General features: G+C 37.4%; 1 protein-coding gene across 1 annotated transcript in view; it reads right to left on the reverse strand.

The window, feature by feature from the left end:
- The window catches only part of LOC122792759 (phospholipid-transporting ATPase ABCA1-like), a 2,266,772-nt gene that overhangs the window by 79,976 nt on the left and 2,159,864 nt on the right, over window positions 1–26,932 (reverse strand). Inside the window, exon 46 of the mRNA XM_044060333.1 lies at window positions 528–620. Within this exon, the coding sequence (XP_043916268.1) occupies window positions 528–620 (93 nt within the window). The remainder of the gene's footprint in view (window positions 1–527; window positions 621–26,932) is intronic.

Here is a 26,932-nt window from a genome sequence, read left to right on the forward strand (position 1 = left end):
ACACTGCTGTGTGTGTCTGCTGTGCAGGCTACTATACACATGGCTTGGTGTCTGAATGCTTACCAGAGGGCTATCCCTTGCACTGATGCTCCCTTTACAAGGAACTGTGGCACTAGCTACTTTGACTGTGAAAGGTGACAGTGCACTCCAGTATTTTTTCCATTGTTACCCATGGTAGTATGGCTGCAGAGCTAATATATGTACACAAGAACTTGAATCCCAGCAAAAAAATGCGTTATGTGTTTTTATGCTTTTTCAAGTTACATTTATTGAATTTCAAAACTCTTCAGAGTGGCTTAGTGGTAAATGAGTTGATAGGACATTGAGAAGGCATTCAGGTTTGTTAATATTACTATATCTTTATGACTGCTCTGTCGGTAACATAAAATGCGTATACTAAAAACAGTCTGCTGTATGATATTTTTACAAACAAACCAATCACCATCTGATAGCTGCACCACACTGTCATAATTTAAAAACAAATATATATTCGAGGTGCCAGGTACTTTAGAAACCTTGAAGTTTACCTGTTTTTCAGGTGCTGAATGCTACCAAGACATTTAAATTGACCATTCACCATTATAGCCATTCGGGTACATAGAGCTTCACATTCCTCCATACTGAAAAGAAATAGAAAACACAAAGTATTTTAGTATTAAAAGTTTTTTTAATTATGATATCACTTTTACAGCAACATATATAACAACAGAATGAATATGAAATAGTGATATGCATGTATATTGAAACAGATGTACAATATTGTTAAATAGGCCAAAGAAAAGAAATAATGGAAAATACTTAACAAATCATGGAAGCAAATGACAGAAGACTTCACAGCTATTAATCTCAGCCCTGGGACTGCAAGCCTGAATAGAGCTGAGAATGGAAGGAAGGGAAGAAATGAATGATGACTACAACGCTATAAATTTCAGTGCTGGTTTCCAAAATAGGTTATCCTTCTTGGATCAATACATCTCCAAAGCCTCTACTCCATTTCACTTCCTTCAGAATTACATTGATTTGGGGACTATGCCTAAATAAGGCTGGTGATAATGTCAGGACTGCTGCTCCAAATCTGTCATACCACATCACATGCAGGTAGAATGATCTAGAAGGTTACCATATAAATGAATAGCATTATCTGTTTATGAAATAGGCTGACATCTGCTAATCCTAACATGTGGTCTCCAATGTACTCCATAGGTTGGAAGTAGTAATGAAAGCCTGACAGGGAAACAGAGACATAGCTGGCTCAACCAGCACCCTGTGACAGTACCAAGAACTCTTTGTTATGTATGCAGTACTACTGTTAAAAACAATAAACAACATGCTTAGTTCATAGGTACTTACTAGGCTTGCAGTCCAGCAGATCACTGAGAAGGTTTCCTTATTTTCTTAACTGCTTCAGGGTACTGCCTGGTTAAGGGGCTTGTTCATAGTCACACATAGTCACATTTGTTCATAGTCATAGTTCATAATCACACATAAGCAAATGGAGACTGAAGGAATCAAACTCTAGACTACAGGAAGTAGTTTGTTAATAGCTAATAGCCTTAATCATCTATGTTAATTTTCAGGACTCCCCCAACACTGTGCATAAACCCATGCTTTATTGACTGAACTAATCAGGAATTATAATTATAATATAATTATTATTTGATAAAGAAAAGTGATTTTGCAGTCAGACTCAGTGTATGAATGAAACAGCTATGGGTACATCTGTACTAAGCATATGCTCAGATGGAAGTGAGCAGTCCTTTTCATGTCATCAGCACTGTGGTGTTACCCCTGTATGTCAGCAGTAGTACTGCAGGCATAATAACTTTTTCTGTTTAATTCCTGCAGTTGTATTGCTGACATACAAGGGGCACTCTCAGCAATATCAGTGTTAGTGTGGAACAACCCATGGACTTCAATTGGCTGCCCAATTAAAATATATTTATGAATTGGGCATCAATCCCAAATTATACTTACCTCAAATTTCAGGGCAGTGAACAGACAAAAATATTTGGAATTGGACAAGAATCTACATGATTCCTAATCATCATAAGCTGCACAGACTCAATGAATTTTGTAAGTCCAATTTCAGGAATGCCTATTTAAGAGAGCTCAGCCAGGAAAGCACAGGATAGCATTGTATTCCAGGTGCAAATTCTATTGGCATCTGGATCTTGTCAGATTTACTTTGAAGAGATTTGAAGGCTGTTTCTTTCTTTTTTATTATTATTATTAACATCTCTTGAGGATGAATCTAATTTCAGGCCAGAATCTTAAGCTGGAAAGATCTCAAATTGCTTGACATTTTAAGTTTTTGGATACCTGTTGATTGATTTCTTTCCTTTGATAAATGTGTATGCCTCTAATGCATGGTCTTATAATTTGTTAGTCCCATTTTTTTATATATTTTCTTTAGCATGATTGGTAACTTTTTGTACTATTTTTGATTAAAAAAACAAAATAGCAAATCAAAAATGATCGATCCAAACAGATTGAAAGTCAAACTATATAATATCAAAACTAAAAAACAACTTTTTGTACAGGGGAAGAAGCCCCTGTTCACAGTGCATATGGGGGGAATGTGCCCCCACACCTCACACCCATTTTAATTATATATACCAACTCTGATATCGCATTACAGTGAGCAAAGGGAACATTTGAACTCCTTGCTATAACACAAACTCATGCAAAGTATTAATATCAGCAATCTGGGATCATATGATTCTTCACTCATACAAAGTATTAATATCAACAATCTGGGATCATATGATTCTTCACTCATATAAAGCATTAATATCAGCAATCTGGGATCATATGATTGTTCACTCATACAAAGTATTAATATCAGCAATCTAGGATCATATGATTGTTCACTCATACAAAGTGCTAATATCAGCAATCTGGGATCATATGATTCTTCACTCATACAAAGTGCTAGTATCAGCAATCTGGGATCATATGATTCTTCACTCATACAAAGTATTAATATCAGCAGTCTGGGATCATATGATTTTTCACTCATACAAAGTATTAACATCAGCAATCTAGGATCACATGATTGTTCACTCATACAAAGTGCTAATATCAGCAATCTGGGATCATATGATTATTCACTCATACAAAGTGCTAATATCAGCAATCTTGATCATATGATTATTCACTCATACAAAGTATTAATATCAGCAATCTGGGATCATATGATTCTTCACTCATACAAAGTATTAATATCAGCAAACTGGGATCATATGATTATTCACTCATACAAAGTATTAATATCAGCAGTCTGGGATCATATGATTTTTCACTCATACAAAGTATTAACATCAGCAATCTAGGATCACATGATTGTTCACTCATACAAAGTGCTAATATCAGCAATCTGGGATCATATGATTCTTCACTCATACAAAGTGCTAATATCAGCAATCTTGATCATATGATTCTTCACTCATACAAAGTATTAATATCAGCAGTCTGGGATCATATGATTTTTCACTCATACAAAGTATTAACATCAGCAATCTAGGATCACATGATTGTTCACTCATACAAAGTATTAATATCAGCAATCTGGGATCATATGATTCTTCACTCATACAAAGTATTAATATCAGCAATCTGGGATCATATGATTCTTCACTCATACAAAGTATTAATATCAGTAATCTGGGATCATATGATTCTTCACTCATACAAAGTATTAATATCAGCAATCTGAGATCATATGATTCTTCACTCATACAAAGTATTAATATCAGCAATCTGGGATCATATGATTCTTCACTCATACAAAGTATTAATATCAGCAATATGGGATCATATGATTCGTCACTCATACAAAATATTAATATCAGCAATCTGGGATCATATGATTCTTCACTCATACAAAGTATTAATAGCAGCAATCTGGGATCATATGATTCTTCAATCCTTTCTGTAGGCAATACAAATGTTTATTTAAAAGGCTGGTTCCCATTATACACATACGTACACACCTTGTCTAAAGTGGTTTTAGTTGACAATTGTTTAGTTGACTGCACTTGGTTGACTAAACAGATGGTGAATAGGTGTGTGAGACTGCATGATTTGCAGGGTTGGGGAATATGTTCTTTCCCAGGTTTTGTGCAATCTCAGAGTTAGTATATATAATTTGCAGGAAATGTTGGGGTGCAGAGGCATGTTCCCCCTGCAAAAATGATGCTTTCTGTTGTATTTTTTTTTTAAATTGTGCATGAGTTGAGGCTCTTTTTTGGCACATGCATAGAATTGAATCAACTTAAGCATTTTTTAAATTATGTGGTCAACATTTTGAACATCAGTGTTTTGTCTTTTGATTACTTAAAGTAATCACATATACATAATACAGAGAGAGAGAGAGAGAGATACACACACATATAAAAAAAATTGTATTCCTTTTTCAGCTGAGTCATATAACACATAAATGTTTCAAAAGCACCATAAATTACTGTTAAAAACTTGGAGGCTTTAGTGGTATAGTGCATCCTTTCTTTCCTTTAATAAATTTCTGAATTCAGTCCATAACATATCCTAGTCCATGCACTAACTGAAAAATGAAGCGTCTATCAGGAGATACTGAACCTTTAGAAATAATAACTAAGTAGTGCAGATAGCAAAGATGATTTACAGTCTTTACTTCTGAGATAATTTAACCTGAATCCGTATCATGCCCTAAGGTTATTTAGATGCTAAACCCTCAGTAGCTCTCCATTTTCCATTAAACAGTTGAGTGTGTGATAATCTATGACAACACCTTCCTCTTTGTTTCCATTGAATATTAACTTTTCATGTTAATACTGCTGGTAACATCTGTCTGTAAAATGAAAATAACAGCACATCTAAATTATTAGCATCAATTTCACTTGATTTTTTTTTTAATTATTTCCTTTTCTTCACATCTGCTATTTGACTATCTGCACTTCCAACCCCTTACTTATCTTCAAAGACCCACACTGTGCCTTTAGCCTACAATGAGTTATCAAACACTTCTTGCAAAGTAATGCTTTCTGTTCTTTTTTAAATAGAAAAGTACAAGTAACAGAATCTTGTGGCTGTTATGAGCAGTGTAATTCATCACAACATTGTGCATATGTATAGTGACTGTGCTGATATCTGCACAGTTCGATGCTCAGAGTGCATAAAAGCACACTGCCACTGGTGTACCTTGCAGAGCATCTGCATGTGTAGCAGAGTGGGTATATATATATATATATATATATATATATATATATATATATATATATATATATATATATATATATATATATACACTGCTTTATGGAAAATAGCATATATTTTGTGACTTTTAAGTGACAGTAAAACTTGAAAGACATACAGCAGTCATCACATTTTATGTAATTCTCCAATGGCTTGCAGTATGCACTTTTAAATAAATGGATGATTTTATTGGCACCTGTTTAGTATGTTCTCATTTTGGCAGCTTCATATGGCCCAGTGAAACTTCAAAAGTTACTGCCCTCACACCTTCATATTGAGGAAAACTCAACACAAAGACGTTTATGAGTTAGCCTACATAAAGTTCCATTCAGTCAGTCAGTCCTGAATGAATGCACAGCAGTTAAATAGATCTTACCTATATTCAGCTGGGTCATCCTAAATCAGGTTAATGTTAAAAAAGAAAAAAACACTGTACCCCATGTGGCAAGCTTGACACCCTACATCACTTTGTGTATATGACACAATGCCTTGTTTGAACAATAGTGAGGGAAAGTGAAAGTCCCATTGCAGTACAATGCTAGGTCATACAATATAAGCTAATGCATTTTCCATACACAGCAGTGAAAAGAAATTGAAGTTAAGCTACTCACATAAACCATAACACTCCTAGTGCAGAATAAATAGCTAGACACCAACCAGTCGTGAATACTCATTTTTAAACTGAAGCAGAGTGAATGCCCCAGATATTTTTGCTTTCATTGTAAATGCAGTGTACTTCTCAACAGATTTACCATTTCAGTTTTTTGTTTTATTTTTAAAACTCCTCCTCACTGCTGCATATGTGCCTTATTTCCACCATCCATGAGGCTTAATGGTTATACAGTAGTTGGCCATTTTGCGGCAGTGGTTGTAGAGGTAACATGGGCTTGGATTAGAATGACTTCTATGGTGAATGTGACAAAAATGTTATGCTACAGAATTTCCGTGGTCCAAAACTAGAAAGGGATTCAAAATACTGGTGCTGAATACTCTAAAAATAGCATACAATGTCTCCTTAAAATATTTTTGTTCAGATTAGAACATAAATTGCAACAGCTCAACATCTTTGCAATGCACAAAACTGACAATTTTTTTTCCTGCAGAATGTTCAGAAATGTTCATGTGTGGTAAACAATGAGAAGCGTGGCTTAAGAAATGTTGCTTTGCAGTTCTCTAGACTATACATCCAGATACTGGATCCCACAGAATGACACCATCTGCAACATTCTACAGGGAACCACATTTCTTTCCCAGAATACATTGAATTATGTTCAATGCCATCATCCCATGCAACATTCCTAATATACTTATTGGATTTCTGACTTGAAACAGTGACCTTTGGTGTGTTTAATACATGTCACTACGTGGAATGTAGTACCCCATTTTTTTAGTCACTGTATACATTTCTGTAATATAGGTGCAAACTGAAACCAGCTGCACATAATGCAGTTAATGCTCAAGATTTTAAAAAGACATACATTGTTACAATGCAGTATCTGTTAATGATTTGAATGGAGAAACACACTGAACATCACTGAGTTTATATTAAATTCCCAGAAACATCTCCAATGTCTGTTTTTCCTTCCATGCTTATTTTGGCATTTACAATGTTGTAAACTTAGTGAAAATAGGAAGCAGATTGCGGTATCTGTGATTAATCTAATATTTTAAGACACAGGCAGGATATTTTCTTTTAGGAGATTTACTTTAGGTTGGCAAGTACATAGCTGCAAGGCCAGTGAATCCGGATTAGACTGTTTTATAGAATGCCTATGTTTCAGACTGAGAAGGTATTCAAGGAATTCCACTCTTTAACTCCGTTTACCTTCTTTGGAATGTGGGAGGAAATCCACATGAATACAAAGAAGACATACAGACTCCACACAGAAGGCATCTCAGGAGAAGCTCTTGCTGTGGAGCAACAGTGCTAACCCCTACACTACTGTGTCATCCAAGACATTAATAATACATTAATCTGTAATTAAAACAAAGGATGCTTCAACAAAGTATTAGTTTAAGGGAGTGCACACTTATGGAACTAGCTTATTGTACTTTTTTAGTTTTTATATTTTTTCACCAAACAGATTTGTTTGTTTTTCAACTGAATTGTACAGGTTATATGTCACACTAAAGGTGGGAAAAGTTTGAAACAATTTACTGTGGTCTCATTTTTTTATATCCCCAAAACCTGGCATTTTAACAGGGGTGTGTACACTTTTTATATCCGCTGTATTTCCAAAGATAACATAGCTTGTCTGCAGTGGGGTGCAACCTGGTTCCCTCTTACTTACTCTTGTATCACATGACTGTGGTATTGTCTGTAACCACTAGAGAAGGTCTTGGGGACCAAAGATGATTCAAAGAGTTGAACAACTTGATCAGGTGAGTATCTCTTTGATATTTATGGCACTTTTTCCCTCCTGAAACCACTTTCCAAGTAAAATCTGAGATTTCTGTGATGATTGACTTCTTTGGAGCAAGAAGAAAGTAGGAGAGACCTGGATTTAAGCATATATGTTATCTCCACTAAATGATTTCTCTTCTGCCAAACCACAGCTCTGGAGTTTGAAAAAATTAAAAGGTGTTGGTGCTGGGACCAAAGGCCTTTTCAGTATACCACTGTTTCTTTCTCATGTGGAGTCTTGTAATGGGTATCATTAGAATCCTAGATGCCTTGAGACCCAAAATCTTGAGGTATTCCCCTGCAGTGACTGAAGTCTGAGTGGAAAACCTTAGAAAAAGACCTAGATACAGATTTTTTTTTTCCTGTGGAAGAAATGTTCTTCGAACTGAGGTGTCTAGTTGGCATCCCAGGAGCTCAATCCTGAGTGAAGGAGTCAAGAAAGAATTTGAATGCACTGTTGGAATTTGTCACTCAAGAGAGAGATTCCTGACACTTTGAAAAGGACTCTGCAAAGATAAGCAAGTGATCTAAATATGGAAAAATATGGATAACCTGTAGCCTGCAATGAGCTATAAAAAGAAGTTATGTACTCACCATAACGTTCCATCTGTGTTGTCCATTTTCATTCTTCCTCAACCTATAGGTTCGGATCCAATCCTCGGATCCATCTCTGCCTCTGTTCTACATCTAGTGGAAACCACAAACTCTCAAACTCCTCCCTTACCCATAATGCTATTTTCCCCTCCTTCTCTAGATCTTGCTTGCAGCTCTCTAAAGTGAAAAATATTGCTATATTTTACATACTATGGAAAATCACTTTCTGTAGCTCAAAGAAAAAAGGAACTTGGTTCCTGAGCCACTTTCCTGCTGTACCAGAAGTCATCAAGAAACATGGTAGGGGGGTTGGAGGGAGGGGAGTTGAGGAAGAATGAAAATGGACAATACAGATGGAATGTTATGGTGAGTGCTTAACTTATTTATCTGATGTTGTCAATTTTCATTCATTCCTCAACCTATGGGACAGAGACCCCAGCTACCTGAATCCTAGGTGGACTCTAGACTCTAAGGAAGGATATTCCTGATTACTGTACAGCCAAAAGCTGCTCTTCCCCTACAGACCAGATCCAATTTGTAATGAGCAATAAAGGCATGAGGATTAGCCCAAGTAGCAGTTGCACAAATTTTGTCCATGGAAGACTTGGATAGGAAGGCTGATGAAGTCACCATGGACCTAGTGAAATGGATCTTCAAGGGTTTAGTAAAAACAAACCTAGCTTGTTACAGATGAAAGAAATGCAATCAGCTGCCCATCTTGATAAGGTTACTTTTGAGACAGATTGCCCCAGTGTGGTTTCTGAAAATGATACAAATAGCTGGTCAGATTTTCTAAATTTCTCAGATCTTTGCAAACAGAAGTGTAATTACATGTAAACATCCAATAAATGTAACATGCATTCACCTTTGTTAGAGAAATTTGGGAAGAATACACAGAGATTAAAGTTTGATTAATGTTAGATCCTGACACCACCTTAGGAAGAAAGGAAAGGTTGGTTCATAACGACACTCTATCCTTGTGAAAGATTAAATAAGGAGCTTAGAAGATAAGGCTTGCAGCTCTGACATTCTTCTAGCCCAATGATTTGGCTATGAGAAAAATTGTCTTCCAAGTCAGAAATCATAAGTGACATGCTGCTGCAGGTTCAAAAGATTTCTGAGTTAGGGCCTGTAATATTATGGTAAGGTCCCAAGATGAAGTAGTGTCCTTGAAGGGGGGCTTCAGTTCAAAAGAAAAGCTGTACAAAGAAGCGAAGACACTAAAGTAGAATTATCAACTCTGAAATGGAAATTGGAGATAGTGGCTACTTGAATCTTAACTGTTGAAGGACTATCCCCCTCTTTGAAAATGAAAGTCAGGAATTCAAGGATCTTATGTATTGGTGCTCAAAAAGGGTCATTGTCATGTTGTTGTGACCAAAGGGCAAATCTTTTCCATTTGTTTTTGTATATTCTCTTGGTAGAAACCTTGTGAGAAGATAAAAGAATGTGGCACACTGAGGATGACAGCTTTGGTTATCTGGCTATCAATGCAATTGAAGAAACCATGCGGTTACTTGAGGCTCAGGATGTCCAGGTGAGTCATGTCTGTAAGATGAGAATGAAGATCTGGAATTGGATCCAGAATCCAAGGCTTGTAAACTAGATGAGGCCAAAGGAAGAAAAAACACATCTGTCAAGGCCAATAAGTGGCAATTAAGATTAATTTGGTCTTCAACCGAGATGCCTTCTGTAGGACTTTGTGAATTTAGGGAATTGGGGGATATGCATAAAGGAGACCAGGGGGCCAGTCATAAAGGAGACCATCTCTCAGTGACTCCCCTGGTGGGGGGATCAGGGCAAAGAACCTGCTGCACTTGTTGTTTAGGGAAGATGCAAATAGGTTGCAGCATAGCTGGTCCCCTGGCAGAATGAGAGACCGCTCAAAAGGTAACAATATGTACCTGCGCAACTTGTCTGCAATCACGTTTGATTTACCCAGTATATGCATTGCTATCACTGATTTGAAGATATTGCCCATTGCTACTCTGTCTGGGCTTCCTGACAGAAGTGGTAAGAAATGGTCTATCCCTATTTGCTGATGTACCATAATACCAATATATTGTCTGTTTGAATTGCAACAGTGCCAGATGGGAAAAAGTCTTGGAATGCCTGCAACACTCGGAGTACTGCTCTCATCTCCAAGACATTGATATGCAGATTGGCCTCTTCAGAGGACCATGTGCCTTGTGCAGTCTTTCCCAAGAAATGCCAACCCCACCCAGTCTGGGAAGTGTTCTTGGTCACTATGGAGTGGGGCTGAAGGAGGATGAATGGATGACCTATTTGATGTGAATGAATCCACCACCAAAGTACTTTTTGCAGTCTTGAGTTATGCTGATCTTGGTGGACAAGGGCTGACTTAAAATGAACCTTTTTAGAGGGAGCAGAACTATTGCCGCTGACATAGCCCATAGAGTCTGCAATACCTGGTGGGCTGGTATGGATGAACCTGAATTATTTTGCTGACTTGAAAGCAGATGGTTTGAACCCTCAGCAAGGTCAGAGAAGCTATCATTGATGTTGTGTTGAAAATGGATCCTATGAATTCTAGAGACTGAGAAGGTTGAAGGTGATATTTTTTGTGGTTGATTGAGATGCCTAGGTTGGAACAAGTTTGGAATATGTAGTCTCTGGCAGCAATCAGTGGATGCTTGGTTGAAGTGGTAAGGAGACAGTCATCTAGGTATGGAAACACTCTGAATCCCTGCAGTCTGAAGTGAGCTGCTACCACTGCCATGCATTTAGTAAATATCCTGAGGGGCTGTGGTGAGACAAAAGAGCAGTGGTCCTAACTGGTAACGACTGGCTCTCAGCTGGAAGTGCAGGTATTTTCAGACCATCTGTCCATTTTTATATGATAGTACAATTCCTGGAGATCTGTAGAGCATAGCCAGTCGTCCTTGTGCAGGAAACGCAAAATGGACTTAACTGTGACCATCCAGAACTTGGTATGCTGAACTGACCTGTTCAAAATGTTGAGATTCAAAACTGGTCTCCAATCTCCTGTCGTTTTTAGCACTAAAAAGAATTTTGAGTAAATGCCAGATCCTTTCTGGTCTGGTGGGACATTATGGATGACTCTTTTGTCTAGCAGCTTTTGTATTTCGAATGCTGCTGTTGTCCTCTGAGTAGGTGAAACATCAGGGATTTTGTTCTGTAGCAGTGGCAGTAGGGAAAAGGGAATTATATAGCGTCTGTAAATAATCCTCTACACCCAAGTACATTTTGTTATATTTAGCAAGGGTCTCTGGTGCAGGGATAAGAGACCCTTGACTGCCTCTAGAGGAGGGCAATTGGGCCTCCATTCAGGAGTGCTAATAGGGTCTGTCAGAGAAAGAATCCCTGGACTCTGGGTCTGCAGGCCCCCTCTGCCATTGGGACAGAAGCTTCCATTGGACCCCCCCCTTGCCCTGGGGGGGGGGGGTTCCACGTGGAACTTATAACAGTCCTTGGAATTTTCTGAAAAGCATCTTTTGACCACCTTGCTGATTCCTAGAAGAGGTTCTTTGAGGAGTTGAAAAACACTCCCCAACAGCAAACAGGCCCTTTCCATCTTGTTCACACATGAAGAGAGTGTCTTTATCCTTTGGGCCAAACAACAAACTTCTGCCAAATAGAACATTGATGAAGGATGACTTAAAGAGCTCTGCAAAATGGCACAGATGCATCCAAGCATGTCTCCTAATGGATATGCCTGAACATGCCACTTTTGAGGCTCCTTCAGCTGTATGGGAAATGAGCCTCATAGATGAATTTGAGATGGATTAAAGGATAGAAAACTGAAACAATAGAGGACTCTGCCTGAGTGGTACTAGTCTCTGAGAAGGATTTTGACAGCCCCTTGATCTGCAATCTGGTGAAGTGTGCCAAGTATTATAGGGACCTAAGTGCAAAGGTCGCTGATGCATACACTAGATTTCCAAATTTGTCCATTGCCATAGACTTCCTGTTAGGAGGATGAACAGAAGAAGTCAGTTCCGCAAGTTCTTTTTTGGTGGCCACTGCCATGACTCACAATCAACCACAATGAAATATCACCTTCAACCTTCTCAGTCTCTAGAATTCATAGGATCCATTTTCAACATAACATCAATGATGGCTCTACAGAATCTGGCTCCTTCCATGCCCGCTGAGGGATCAAGTCAATTAAATCATCATTGGGTGGAGTTAACCAGGCAGTAGATAGGCCAGTACCAAAATCCTCCAGAAATATGGATTCCACTTGAGAAGGATTGTAGGAGGACCAACCACCTCTTTTTATCAGGATTTCTAAAATTTCTCTAAAGGAGACATCTTTGGGTGGAGATCTTTGGGATCCTTCTCCTTCATCAAAATCTGTATCTTCTTTGACTGACTCCTGAGGGGAGTCCAAGTGCCGACTCTTGCACATTCTCTTCCCAGGGAAGTATCAGAAGAGATAACTATGCCCTGTCTGGAGACTTTGGGCCAGATGACCCTGTAGAGTGGAATGCTGAGGTTCACAACACAAAAACATCTGAGAACTAGAAGGAACATCCAAGGTTGGTTGAGCTATCTGATCTCTAGACAAGAATACTCTCTCTACCACCTCAAAGGCAGACTACTCTTGGGAGAAAGAAAACATTGGAGCTAAGAAGGCAAACTTCTGGCCTGATGGATACCTCTGACCTGAAGAGACCACCCCCAAGGCAGGAGTTGGAGGTCAGCTATCGAATGCCAAGGCTCCAAGAGGCAGAGATGACTGCAACAACTTCAGAGTCATCTCTAACCCCTCAGACCTGACAATGAAGTTTCAGCTTTGAGAGCCCGCCAAATCCAACACACTCAGAGCTGGTATGCTCACAGATGACTTTGGATCCGAAGATAAGGATATCTTCAGATCTGAAGCAGAAGGCATCCAGATACTCAGATATGAGGGCTCTGAAACTGAACTATGGATCAGAGTAGGAGTAAAACATAGGTGGAGTCATACAAGTCAAGTCCTCTGGACCTGATGGGGTAGAGGCCAGTAGAACTGCCATCTGAATGTGTGTTGAAAGAAGCATCCTAGTCATTCTATCCATGTCCTCTTCTATGAGACTTCTGGATGAATGGGAAGAAGCAATGGAGAGAGAATGGTGTCTTTCAAGGGGCCAAAATGGGAATAGATTCAGTGATGAAGCATATCTGGTCCTAGGCAATGATTTTGGCTCTGACGGAGTCATATCCGAAGAAACAGGCCTAGTGCCAGAGGTTGTAGGATCCGGTGACTTGTGGTGTGATGGATCCGAAGACTTTTTAATTTTCTTTCTTGGCTCTGAGGTCAGATCCAAGGAAGAGTGAGAAGAGCCAGCATGTTCTGAAGATCTCTTCTTAGCCTCTTTCTTGCCCGACTTAGAAGGAAGAGATCCCAAAAGTGATTCTCCAAAGGCCGATAGAATGAGGCCTTTAAGTACCGGTTTGTTTTTCCAATACACAAGGGTTTTTGGATTAAATGCTTTACAAATAGTACAGTCTGTAAATGTTCATGTTCTAAGCAATATGCACAAAGCATATGGACATCGGATAGGGGAATCTTATGCCCAAATTTATTACACTTCTTAAACCCCAAAGGTTTATCTGCCATGATCAGCTTTAGGAACATTAACAATGCTAAAGATTAAGGAAAGAGAAAAGAAATGAGCAGCAACAACTTTTTTAAACATTTGCAATGGAGAGATCAGAGAAAAAAAGTAGAGAAATCTACCAATAAAGAAATGAGAAAATACTGTTAAGTGGTAAAGGAAAAATACCAGCAATAGCAACTGTAAAAACACAGAAAAAGGGTTAAAGGGAGGATACAAGTTAGAAAAATAGCAGCAATGATGAAAAAGCTACACTTATCAATTGTTGAAATCAAACTACGCTTGATAGCTGTAGTGGCCACGTCTGTTCCTGAAGGCTGCAAAGACGATCTGGGGAAGGAGGGGGACAATAGCATTATGGGTAAGGGAGGAGCTGGAGAGTTTGTGGCATCCATGGGTTGTAGAACAGTGGCCAAGTTAGTTCCAAAGATTGGATCTGAACACATAGGTTGAGGAATGAGCAAAAATTGACAACATTAGAGCTGGAGCTAGTCAGTTTATGAAGACACTTGATGCTGTCAATCATTCAAAGGGTAAGGCAGAGAATGTGATGTGATCCAGACATAAAAATCCTTAAAAGATAGCTGAAGTCTGGATGAATAAGGTTGTGATAACAAGCATCTTTCAAGTCTAGTGTTACCAAGAAACTTAAAATAGGAAGGACAGGTAACACATTGTGATGAGACATTTAAAATTTGGTCAATATCACAAAGAAGTTTAAGAAAGAAAGGTCCAAAACTAGTGTCCAAGTATTTTCTTTCTTTGGCATTAGAAACACCCTTTATTAAAAACCCTTTCCCACCTGGGAAGGAGGATCTGGTTCTATCACTCCTTGGAATAGCATGTGATGAAGAAATGTTGAAAACAAAAGAGCCTGATATGAAGGATGAGGAATAATCCTCTGGAAAAGTGAAATTTTCTTGCACTGCTATATGTAAACTTAATGAATGATTTTCAGAACTCCTTTTGTCTGAAACTATCTGCTGCCAAAGAGAAAAATTGAGATTTAGATTTTCTGGCAGAAAAAAGGTCCAGGGTGGGAGGGACCCACAGGGCCTTTTAAACAGTCATTTAGACTTGTTGGACTGTCCATAGTTTTGGGAGGTTTGAGACTTCTTTTTCAAACTCCTTGCCATTTCATCTTAAATATCTGTTACCTCTATTTTGTTCAGACTGATTATTCTGTTTTTTTTTGTTTTTGTTTTTTTTTTTTTTTTTTGTCAAATTGGATGAGGAGATAGAAAATCCCTTGTAAAATTTGGAAAAGGAGGGCTGAAAAATCAGAGATTGTCTGGATCAACTTGCTGCCTTCTTAACATGTTTGATGACCTATGCAACAGAAGGGACAAATGCTAAATCTGTATCCAATGGTGAATTTACAATCTCATTTTAGCATCATCGGGGAGATCATAAGAATGTGGAATGTGGCCCTGCAAATATCCTCAAACCAGTACCAGTGGCCATAGTCCTGGAAGAAGTAATATAAAGCAGATTCTCCTCACAAGAAAAAACTACTGATAAAATATTCCTCACACTTTCACAATTACTCAGAACAAACTTTAATATATAAGCCTGGCGATTCAAAATTCCGAAAGTTGCAGAAGAAATCACATTTTCTCATACCTATCAGTAGTTTTTCCATCCTTATCAGAAAGATTATGATTGGAATTGACTAGCTGCTTATCAGCAGTGGAATCAACCAGAGCTATAGCTGCTGGCTCAGGTTTCAAAATAGTATACAAAAATTTAAAAGATGGAGGAACTTTGTACATTTCATCCACCTTTTTAGGGACATTTCAGGTGGTAATACACAAACCGTCTAAAGCGGACAGAACAAGAGGAATGGGTGAAGGATCTGGAAAGTCCTTCTTAAACAATGCATAGTATTTTCTGAGGGACTGAGAAACCTAAGTGTTCTTCTACTGGAATATTCTAGTAATAATCTCAGAGAAAGAGAAAACTCACAGACAGAATCAGAAACTGAGTTCTCCTTTAACTCTGAATCATAGATACGAAGAAAAAAAGTGTATCCATCCATGCATCATTATGTTCAGATTCAGAATCCTGAATCTCTTCAGGAAACAATGTATCTCTTTTTCATTTACCTGAAACTGCTTTACAAGAAAGATCAATAGCCTGATTTAAACTCTAAGCCTGACGCAGTAAACTACTCCTAGCCAAAGAAATTTGAGGGGGAGAAGATACATGCTTGGTTATGTGTTTCTTTTTGACAAGAAAAATAGGGCGATCCAAATTACTAATGGCATCAGCAGCTTTCCAGGGATGGGTACAGCATTTCCACAAAAAAAGGAAACCTTCCCTGTTCCTTCACCCATGACTGGCAAGATTGTCTCTTCCTTTCCTTCTGAGGAGATCCCAACAGCCATGGAGGATATGGCTAACCACTAGTCCATAGTGGCTGTAGGTGCTACTCCAAAAGGATCCGGGGGAAAAAAGACGTGTAGTCTGAGGTACAACAAATGGCCCCAGTAGAGTTACTGGCCTGTGGCTGAGGTAAATTGCTAGACTGCTTTGCATGGCAAAGGCTCTTTGTTTGTTTATTTATTTATTTATATTTTGTGGCTGAAAGAAGTACTGTCGATGGAATTGGTAGTCTATTCCATGGTCAAACCAAAAATAATGCCTCTTTCCCTTTCCCAGAGAAGACAAGCAACAAAGGACGGTAAACACTATCAGTCTACCAAAGTTACTTTTTTGACAGAAAAATACAGTAATACAGTATAAAGCACTTTAAAACAGAATGCTAGACCCACAAAAGTAAAATAAACTCAATTTCTCCACAGAAAATAATGTTTTAAGTTGCTTTACACCACTTTTAAACTGACAGGAAAAACAAGCTCAAAGTTTAAAAGTATGTAACAGCCTCATGATAGTCCATTAAAGCACAACACTCCTACCTTTAAACTAACTTTCTTGAATAGGAAAGTGATAAAACAGCAACACAAATAGGAAAACAGAAGTTTTTTTTTTCTCCAAAGGGAACTTATCCGGACAGCAAAGGAAATGTACAAGCAGACTATTGATACTCAAAAGCCTCAGTGGAGTGTCATCTCTGGTGGAAGTAAAGCTCTGAAGGGCTTTTAATCCAGACTTGTCTTTTAGTCAGCTCAGCTTAAGCTGCTCGATAGATTGGGTGCATGGAATGTATCCTGAAGGTTTGGAAGTTGTGTGACTGTTATATTCTTGGCAGGAATAACCCCACATGGCTAGTAATCAATATGATGGGAATTACTATAGATGTCTTTGAGTTGTATAACTTCAGTGGTGACTCGGTTCAACATGGAAGTTGAAGGAGAGTATGATATCTATGATTTTTTTTCTGAAAAGACAATTAGGTACTTGCACTGTCTCTGATGTTTTCCCAAATGGTCTTAGCAAGGCATTTATTAGTACTGTTAACTGTGACTATTGATTTCTTAAGAGTTTATTGAAAGTTTGTTTTTGATACATAAGTTACAAATGGCATTGAAGTCATGCTGTAAAACATGTGATATATCTTGGGCCCTCCTAATTTTCTTTAGTGACTACAATATCATAGGCATGTAGTGTGATAATTTGGTGAGGCAACTCCTAGGGCAAGCTATTTATGTAAAGAGAATAAAGCAGGAGACCCAAAATGGAACCTTAAGAAACTCCTGGATTTAGTAATCATTTTACAGAGTGATAGTTACAACCTATAACTGTGAATGTTTTTTCTTGGCAAAATAATTTTTGAGCCATGTGACTCTTTAAGAAGCGGATTCATATTCTTCTACTTGGCTCATTAACTGTTCATGATTTACTGTGTGAAACATTCTTTTGAGGTTGAGAAATATAGCACCTGTAAGAGAGGTATTTTCCATAGTTTCATAGATATGAGAGTTTAAAGGAAGTATAACTTTTTGGGTGTTATATTTAGTTCTGAAACCATGATGTCCTCACAGTACAGCCATTTTTTTTCAGTTGAAAGCTGGATCAAGAACTTCCAGCTTCTACTCAATAAAAAAAAAAAAAAAAAAAAAGCTGCTGCTACTCCTCCCAAAAGCCCTTATATACCTCAAAGCTTCTCAATAGCAGCGACAGATAACCATTATAGAAGTCATACCCCATACCAAGCTACTAGGCATGACAACAGATGATAACTTGAAATTTGACTTAACGTGTGCTACAATTGTATTATTTATTATTTATTTTATTTTACATTTGTTTTCTGGGATAGTTCGACTGGATACATGTCCATTTTCAGCGAAGCCCTGGGAGAAAAGCTCCAAAAAGTCATTCAACAAACTGTTACATTTTTACGGTTTAAAACACAAAATAAAACACAAATAAAAGGATTTTACACAGATGTAAACAAACACAAAAACAGATATACAAACAAATTATTAAATTTTTACTCAGACGGAAAATTCTAGACAATGTTTTTAAGAATGATAGGGTATTGAATGCCTAGTAGGCTAACCTGATAGTAGATCCAAGGAGATCATATGATTTATAAGTTAAGAAACAATAAAGTGTAGGCACACGTCCTCCATGTGCACAGGAGTGATGATTAGAGTTAGTCTGGATTAGGACAAGGACATAGCCATTGTTTTTTAAAGTACTGAATCAGACTTTTCTTGAACTGAGGTAGAGAGAGTTCAGATGTAAGATTAGCAGGAAGAGAATTCCAAGTTTTGCCAACAGAGTTAGCAAATTTAGATTTTCCGGCTGTTTTGTTGGATTTGAGAGTTTGAACTAGTAGTCTTTCAGATGAAAGAAGTGAGCTAAGGTTACTGTAGGGGGTTTTGAGGTTTTTGAGTACAGGTGTACTATTTGGTTGGTACAGGATCTTGTGTGCAACTATTAGTTGGTTAACCTGAAGTAGGTGAGGCAGTTCAAGCCATCCTTATAGATTTAGGTTATGACAGTGATGAGTTCTGTAGGCTACATCAGTAGCAAATCTAGCAATGTGCTACAAGGTATCAAAAAACTCACCAAATATTATTGACAGTATAGAACACAAATCTACTTGACTGATTCCTGCAGGAATCTCCTGGCTTCTACACTACAAATTCTTACTTTATTATATGGTTCCCAAGTGCTACTTAATCAAGCTTCTATCCAAAATAAACAAAAGCAGTGTTAGAGTAAAATAGCAACATTTGCCACTAATTCACCAACCAGAATCCATCAATGCTTGGCCCTAAAACAGCTTGATTGGTTTGAATTACCCATGTAACTCACTTACACACAACTGCTCCTTGTCCACAAATTAATATACAGACCAGAACAAAGCAAAGGCCTATTAGACTTAATGCATACAGATACCCCTGCTAGGGAACTTTCATCTGAAAACAAATTGCTCTTCACTACCTATAAACCACACCTGTCAGCAGGAACTTCTCTCTGTTCCAGCTATGAAGTTCACTCCTGGAAGTCTATCCCCTCATCCCTTAAACATACTAGTAACCTTGCTAATGCCTTTCTCACTATAAATTCATTAACACCTTCATATCTTAGTAGTTAGTAAGGGCCTAACATCAACCGAAGGTCTCTCATTAATGATACTATACTACTAATGTTTACTCTTCTACCTCTTCAACCTACAATGCCTACTATTTATTTTCCTCTCTAGTGTCCTTTCATAATATTCTCATCTCTCTAATAAGAAAATCTGTCCATGTCCTTAATTTTCCCTCCTGCTCATTACTCATCCTGATCTCACTCTATTATTATGTCCATTTTGGCAGCAGAATACACTATTAACCTAGTAATATTTCTATAAATGTATTTCCATCTGTTTGTGTTTTTATCTATTGTGGGGATTTTCTCTCGTTGTATATAATTACTTATCAGCTATTGTAAAATGTTTTATGTGTGATTTTTGTGGAGTTCATCTCTCAAACTCACTGTAAAATATTTAATCTGGTGTGGGGCTTTTCACCCCTTGTATATAATCACTCAGCTACTATTTAAATATTTTAGAATCTGTCATAAACAGGATATTGCTCATAAAAGTCTGTAAGACTTATTTATGGATTGTGTGCTACTTAAGAAGGCCTGGACTACTTCCAGAATACAAATAAAATTATTGACTTATCAGTGGTCATGCCTGTATTGACTGCAAACAACATAAAACTCAGCAATGTTTGTGAAATATGAATTTGTCTAACCCTGGTGTTTTGGAATGTTTTTTTTAATTTTATTGTACTATATACACCAGGTCTGTATTTTTAGACTAGATATAAATGTTTCACTAATTGGTAGCTATTGATAATTGTTACCTTGCAGATGCTTACGCTTTGTTTTAATTGGGTATTGTATACGTGTGTAAGTTTTGAATAGTGGTTACATTGGGGAGATGTGTCTATTGTAAGAAAGTCCTTCTATATTGCATAACTTATAAACAAAGGGATTTTGTCTAGAGCTAGGGAAGTCATTACCCCCATTTACTCAGCACTTATTAGGCCAGTCATTGAATATAATGCCCTCTTTGGCAGGTATCTGTACAGACACATGCAGCAAATGGCATGCCCACAGAGATACCTTACTGAAAGGCTACAATCCCCAAACAACATGTCCTATGTGGACTTACTGAAAGCCCTGTCACTGTACTTGGTATCCTACAGACTGCTAAAATGTGACCTGTGTCTCGCATATAAGTCATCCTCCGACCCATTACTGATGGATTAGTAAGTCAAATGGCATCAGAAATACTTGGTCTAGGGATCTAAGCTTCTTCTGCAACATCAAAAATAAAGTTTGCAGGGACAGGTATATTTCACAAAGGATACTACTACTGTGGAACAGACTCCCGATCTACATAAAACAAAGTTCACATCTGTCCATATTAAAACTCAACTTAGATCTATGGAGGGGAAACTGTTTACCCCAGGACTGCCCCCTGTAATACTAATGGAGAAAGGCAGCTTCCTTATATTATATATATATATATATATATATATATATATATATATATATATATATATATATATAAAATTACTGACCATGAGATAGGTAAGACCCATCTATAACCTATTGGCATAGGTTAATTCAAGCACAAAAAGGAAAACTAGCTAGGCTTAAAATGACCTGCAATGGCAGCTAGCCTAGTGTTTACCTATGAACCTAAGAACCTACATCTCCTTAGAACAGTTCACATACATTGTTAATGATCACATTGATATGATGAGACCTACACCCTTTTAAGAAAAGTCCAACCACCATGTTAAATAGTCGAAAAGTAACAAAAGATGCTCACATGTGACCACTATTGTAGCTAAGAGTCCAGCGACATGATCATTGCAAACAAGATTACTGGCTCATGATCAGGCTCCATCTAGAACTAGGTTGTATGTTTTGTGTCTGCTGAGTACTTTTCCATCAGTGTACACAGACCACTCAAAGCCACACAAAAATAGACCTTCTTTTGTTATTTAAAACCATGGAAGCAGTACAGAAGTTTCCTTTTTAAGATAACTAGGATCTGTGCAGAAGACAGACAAGCAAAAAGAATTGTAGCAAAAGGTAAACATAAGACATTAATAATAAGAGTAGTGCTGTGCAGTGATGTAAGACATTAATAATAAGATTAGTGCACTGCAGTGATGTAAGCCACTAATAATAAGAGTAGTGCCGTACAGTGATGTAAGACATTAATAATGAGTAGTGCAGTGCAGTGATGTAAGCCATTAATAATAGGAGTAGTGCCGTCCAGTGATGTAAGACATTAATAATATGAGTAGTGCAGTGCAGTGATGTAAGACATTAATAATAAGAGTAGTACACTGCAGTGATGTAAGCCGTGCAGTAAATTAAGACATTAATAATAAAAGTAGTGCAGTGCAGTGGTGTAAGCCATTAAAAAGAGTAGTGCAGTGCAGTGATGTAAGCCATTAATAATAGAAGTCATGCAGTGGAGTGATGTATGACATTAATAATAAGTGTAGTGGAATGCAGTGATGTAAGCCATTAATAATAGGAGTAGTGCAGTGCAGTGATGTAAAACATTAATACTAAGAGTAGTGCAGTGCAGTGATGTAAGGCATTAATAATAACAGCAGTGCAGTGATGTAAGATATTAATAATAAGAGTTGTGCAGTGCAGTAATGTAAGACATTAATAATAAGAGTAGTGCACTGCAGTGATGTAAAGCATTAATAATAGGAGTAGTGCCGTGCAGTGATGTAAGACATTAATAATAAGAGTAGTGCAGTGCAGTGATGTAAGACATTAATAATAAGAGTAGTGCAGTGCAGTAATGTAAGACAATAATAAGAGTAGTGCAGTGCAGTGATGTAAGACATTAATAAGAATAATGCAGTGCAGTGATGTAAGACATTAATATTGAGTAGTGCAGTGCAGTGATGTAAGTCATTAATAATAAGAGTAGTGTCATGTAGTGCAGTGATGTAAGACATTAATAAGAGTAGTACACTGCAGTGATGTAAGCAGTGCAGTAATGTAAGACATTAATAATAAGAGTAGTGCAGTGCAGTGATGTAAGCCATTAATAAGAGTAGTGCAGTGCAGTGATTTAAGCCATTAATAATAGAAGTCATGCAGTGCAGTGATGTAAGACATTAATAATAAGTGTAGTGGAATGCAGTAATGTAAGCCATTAATAATAGGAGCAATGCCATGCAGTGATGTAAAACATTAATACTAAGAGTAGTACAGTGCAGTGATGTAAGGCATTAATGAGAGCAGTGCAGTGCAGTGATGTAAGACATTAATAATAAGAGTAGTGTACTGCAGTGATGTAAACCATTAATAATAGGAGTAGTGCCGGGCAGTGATGTAAGACATTAATAATAAGAGTAGTGCATTGCAGTGATGTAAGCCATTAATAACAGGAGTATTGCAGTGCAGTGATGTAAGCCATTAATAATAGGAGTAGTGCCATGCAGTGATGTAAGACATTATTAAGAGTAGTGCAGTGCAGTGATGTAAGCCATTAACAGGAGTAGTGCAGTGCAGTGATGTAAGACATTAATAATAAGAGTAGTGCAGTGTAGTGATGTAAGCCATTAATAATAAGAGTAGTGTTGTGCATGACAGTGGCACAAAAAACTCCTGAGTGACATTGTCAGGAATTCTCACAATTATGCATTTCTCCAGGAGCAAAAAAGAAAATGATCTGCTTGCTGCTGTTGTAACAACCAGATTTCTTCAACCCTGATTGAGAATGTATTATCGGCATTAATTTCTTAATGCCACTGCTCTTCTCTAAATCCTTCATCCATGACAGGAAAATGCAATATTCCCATTCATTTCTGAATGCCAGTACCACCCAATTGGCATTTGCTGATTTTCCCTCAGATTCCATGTGCCTGAAATGTCTGACCCTTCACCCCATCTTAGCTTTGTCTTTGGTTCTGGGAGATTAAGAAGTCTATTGGTGGAGTTGAAGTCTCCTACATACATATGTACATGTGTATGTGTGTGTGTGTGTGTGTGTGTGTGTGTGTGTGTATGTGTGTGTGTGTGTGTGTGTGTGTGTGTGTGTGTGTGTGTGTGTGTACATGTATATATAATTTTGTGATTTTTATAGCCATTTTAAAGAACAAGTATTCAGAAAGGAATTGGTTATCTTATCACTATCTGAATGTTCCAGCCTGTCTGAGCAAAGTGCCCAGGCATTATTGTTTCTAATACATGAAAGACTGTTTTTTGAGGACTTCAAGATTGTAAGTTTGATTTTTTTTTTACATTATACTGTAATATAATACATTAGGGCATCCACGGTGGTACAGTGGTTAGCGTTGCCACCTCACAGCAAGAGGTTCTCCGGTTTGATTCTCGGCTGGGGTACCTTCTGTGCGGAGTCTGTATGTCCTCCCTGTTGTCACATGGGTTTCCTCTGGGTGTTCCAGTTTCCTCTCAAAGACATGCTGTAGGTGGATTGGACACTCTAAATTGGCCATAGGCATGAGTGTGTGCATGTGCGTGCCTTTTGTGGAAGGTTGGGCGCCAGGCTGGCAACTCGACACTGTAAAACTCCACTGCCAATCATGAGCGGACAGGTGATCCACTGTGGCGACCCCTAACCGGGAAAGAAGAAGAACGACTGTAATATAATACATTATTCATGTAAATGCACTGAATGCATTAACTATTATCACTTTTAATAAGTTTTGTAGAAACTGCTACTGTTTGTATATACATGGTTCCTGTACCACTTACTGTTCACCAGGTATTTATTTGTTTGGGTTATCTTTCTAGCATGAGCTTTCAGAAAATGCTCATAAATCTAAGAATGTATGTAAATTGCTTGAGGAGTCATATCTAAGGTGCTAGCTGTGAATGAAATACAATATGCGATTGTTGATATTGCTATGTGACAAAGTAACCCAACCTGCTTTTCATTGTACTATATAAATAAAAATATAAAATATAAAATAAAAATAGTTATATCTTTGTCTGACACTCTGCAATAATCAATATTGTATCTCTGATAACTGATCTGTTAATTCTATATTTAATAACATACAGTGCATATAATTGAAAGTCAGGCTATTGTAAATATTGTATATAGTTGTTTAAAATGATATTTAAAAATATTATGTAAATATTATTTTAATTGAAAATACATTTTTTTTGAGGAAAAAAATAAATAAAAATTCCAAATAAAGATGTTGTATGTTATCATAATTTCTAAAATGGGACCCTGTGTTGGATTTGAAATTTATATAGCATAGCACATGGGTGGGGATTCTTTAGGTATTATAAAACAGTTGCATATTTTTTAATTGAGTAAAACTATGACTGTAGAATACCAATTTGCATCAGTCTATTTATTGCCTTAAATATTTTATCTGTGAATCAAATCAGCAAAATGGCTTAAAATTTTGGACTAGAATTGGCAGACATTTCTAGTCATTGACTATTATTCCTTGTCTTACTCTTGTCTCTCTCTATATAAATTACAGTGGTGGTTGTACAAATAGTCTTTTATGGCTGAAATGATGAAATGTTCTAAAGCAGTAAATTTACTATTATTGGCTAGGAATTTGGATTTAATTTCCTGTTAGAAAATGCTCTAGAATGTTTTTAGATTCTCAGGGTTAGAGGTATGAACATTTTTGTAGTATTTTGGTTTCTTTGCTGCATATGTTTTACCCATGAATTGTGTTTTAGCTGAAGGTAGTTAAGCTTAATGAAGCTCTGTGGAGCTTGTTTTCAGAATTTTCAAGCTTAGTCCCTGTTTTTAATAAATGTTCTGAGGTCATTTGAGCTCCAAGGAACATAAGTGAATTTAATATCTATAGCCTGTCTTGCTTAGGTTTCAAGGATAGCTATTTATTCTGTTATGATATGCTCAAGTAGGAGTCGATTTGCATGACAGAGAAACAGCATAGGGACCTGCATGTTTTTCTACATGTGACAGATGTGTTTATATGTTGCAATATGTATACATGAATCTTAGTTGACCTATGATAGTCTGTTCATGCGAGAAATGTACATGTATGTTTTTCACTAAGGAAACTTGTAACTTTGATTGACATATGATTTCTTATGCACAAAGTATTTGTTATTGTTCCTAGGATGTTATTGCAATGTTTTAGGTATTCAATGTTGTTGTTTGCCTTTTTCAGTCTTTGCATATAATTACAATACAATTACTGCGATGTTAAGTAAAGTGAATCTGCTAAACTGTGTCTATATATTATGAATATGTACCATAGCTATTAGCACCTTAAGGCTATTATATTGCATTGTCATTTTAAGAGAATATTTATTCCACAATGCTTTGCATATAGAGTCTGTGGACAGTGTGTTTGAGGCAACAACATGTTAGTACCATTTCTACTGAGCTACCATTTTGTACAAGATAACATTCATCTGTTTGATAAAAATGCTGGTGCAATCCTAACATTTCTAACACTGACATTTGCTATCATTGGATAACGACTGGTGCACATCATGACATATAGGAATATAGGAACACTCTCTGTTCTTTTCACACACACACACATAAATATATATATATATATATATATGGTTCTACCTGACTTCGTCGACAGCGCAGAAGACCGACAGCGGAATTCGGAGCTCCAGAAGATCGAAAACGAAGAAGACCGACGCGAATCGCGAGTGGCAGAACATCGACAATGCAGAAGACCGACACGACGGATGACAACACCAACGCCGAGGATGCCGACATGGGGAAAGGCTGTGTGAGTATGCGGTAGTGACGGACGTTAGGGTGCGAGGCAGGTAAGTGTGGAGATTGACGGTCTGTGGGGATAGGGGTGGGTTAAGTGAGTTAGGGTTAGGGAGCGATAGGGGTGGGTTAAGTGAGTTAGGGTTAGGGAGCGATAGGGTGGGTTAAGTGAGTTAGGGTTAGGGAGGCGATAGGGGTGGGTTAAGTGAGTTAGGGTTAGGAGCGATAGGGGCGGGTTAAGTGAGTTAGGGTTAGGGAGCGGGTAGGTAAGTGTGCGATAGTGACGGACCTTAGGGTTAGGGTAAGGTTTAGTGTGGGCTTGTAAGGATTTTGGTGTGCTTGTGTTGTGTGTGTGGTTTGTGGAATGGGGATGTGTTTTGTTTTTAAATGTTATTGTGGTGTGTGCAGTGTATGGGGTTTCGTGTTTGTGTACCGTCGGTTATTTCGTTGTCGGTTATGTGTGGTTTCGTGTTTATGGACTGTCGAATATGTGGTGTCGGTGATGTGGTTGTCGGTGTTGTGTGGTTTCGATTATGTCAGGTAGAACCATATATATATATGTATATATATATATATATATATATATATATATATATATATATATGTGTGTGTGTGTGTGTGTGTATATGGGTCTACTTGATATGGTCGACATTCCAAAATGTCAACATTCATATGGCAGAGACCATATAGTCGACATTTCAAAATCTTGATAATCTCTTTGTAATTTTTTATATTTTATCTGCTGTAACTTATCACTGTAGGCTGAAATCTACATATACATAGTGTCTATTTTTTTCTCAAAAATTTCACCCTTGTAACGACTGCGTAGATCTTTATGCAAAGCCTCTATCTTAATCATCAGTTCATTTTCTATGTTGTGTGTGTGTATATATATATATATATATATATATATATATATATATATATATATATCTATATATATCTATATATATATATTTATATATATAT

This window comes from Protopterus annectens, chromosome 2.part0, assembly GCF_019279795.1.
Source record: "Protopterus annectens isolate FY-2018-M chromosome 2.part0, PAN1.0, whole genome shotgun sequence".
Lineage (NCBI taxonomy): Eukaryota > Metazoa > Chordata > Ceratodontiformes > Protopteridae > Protopterus > Protopterus annectens.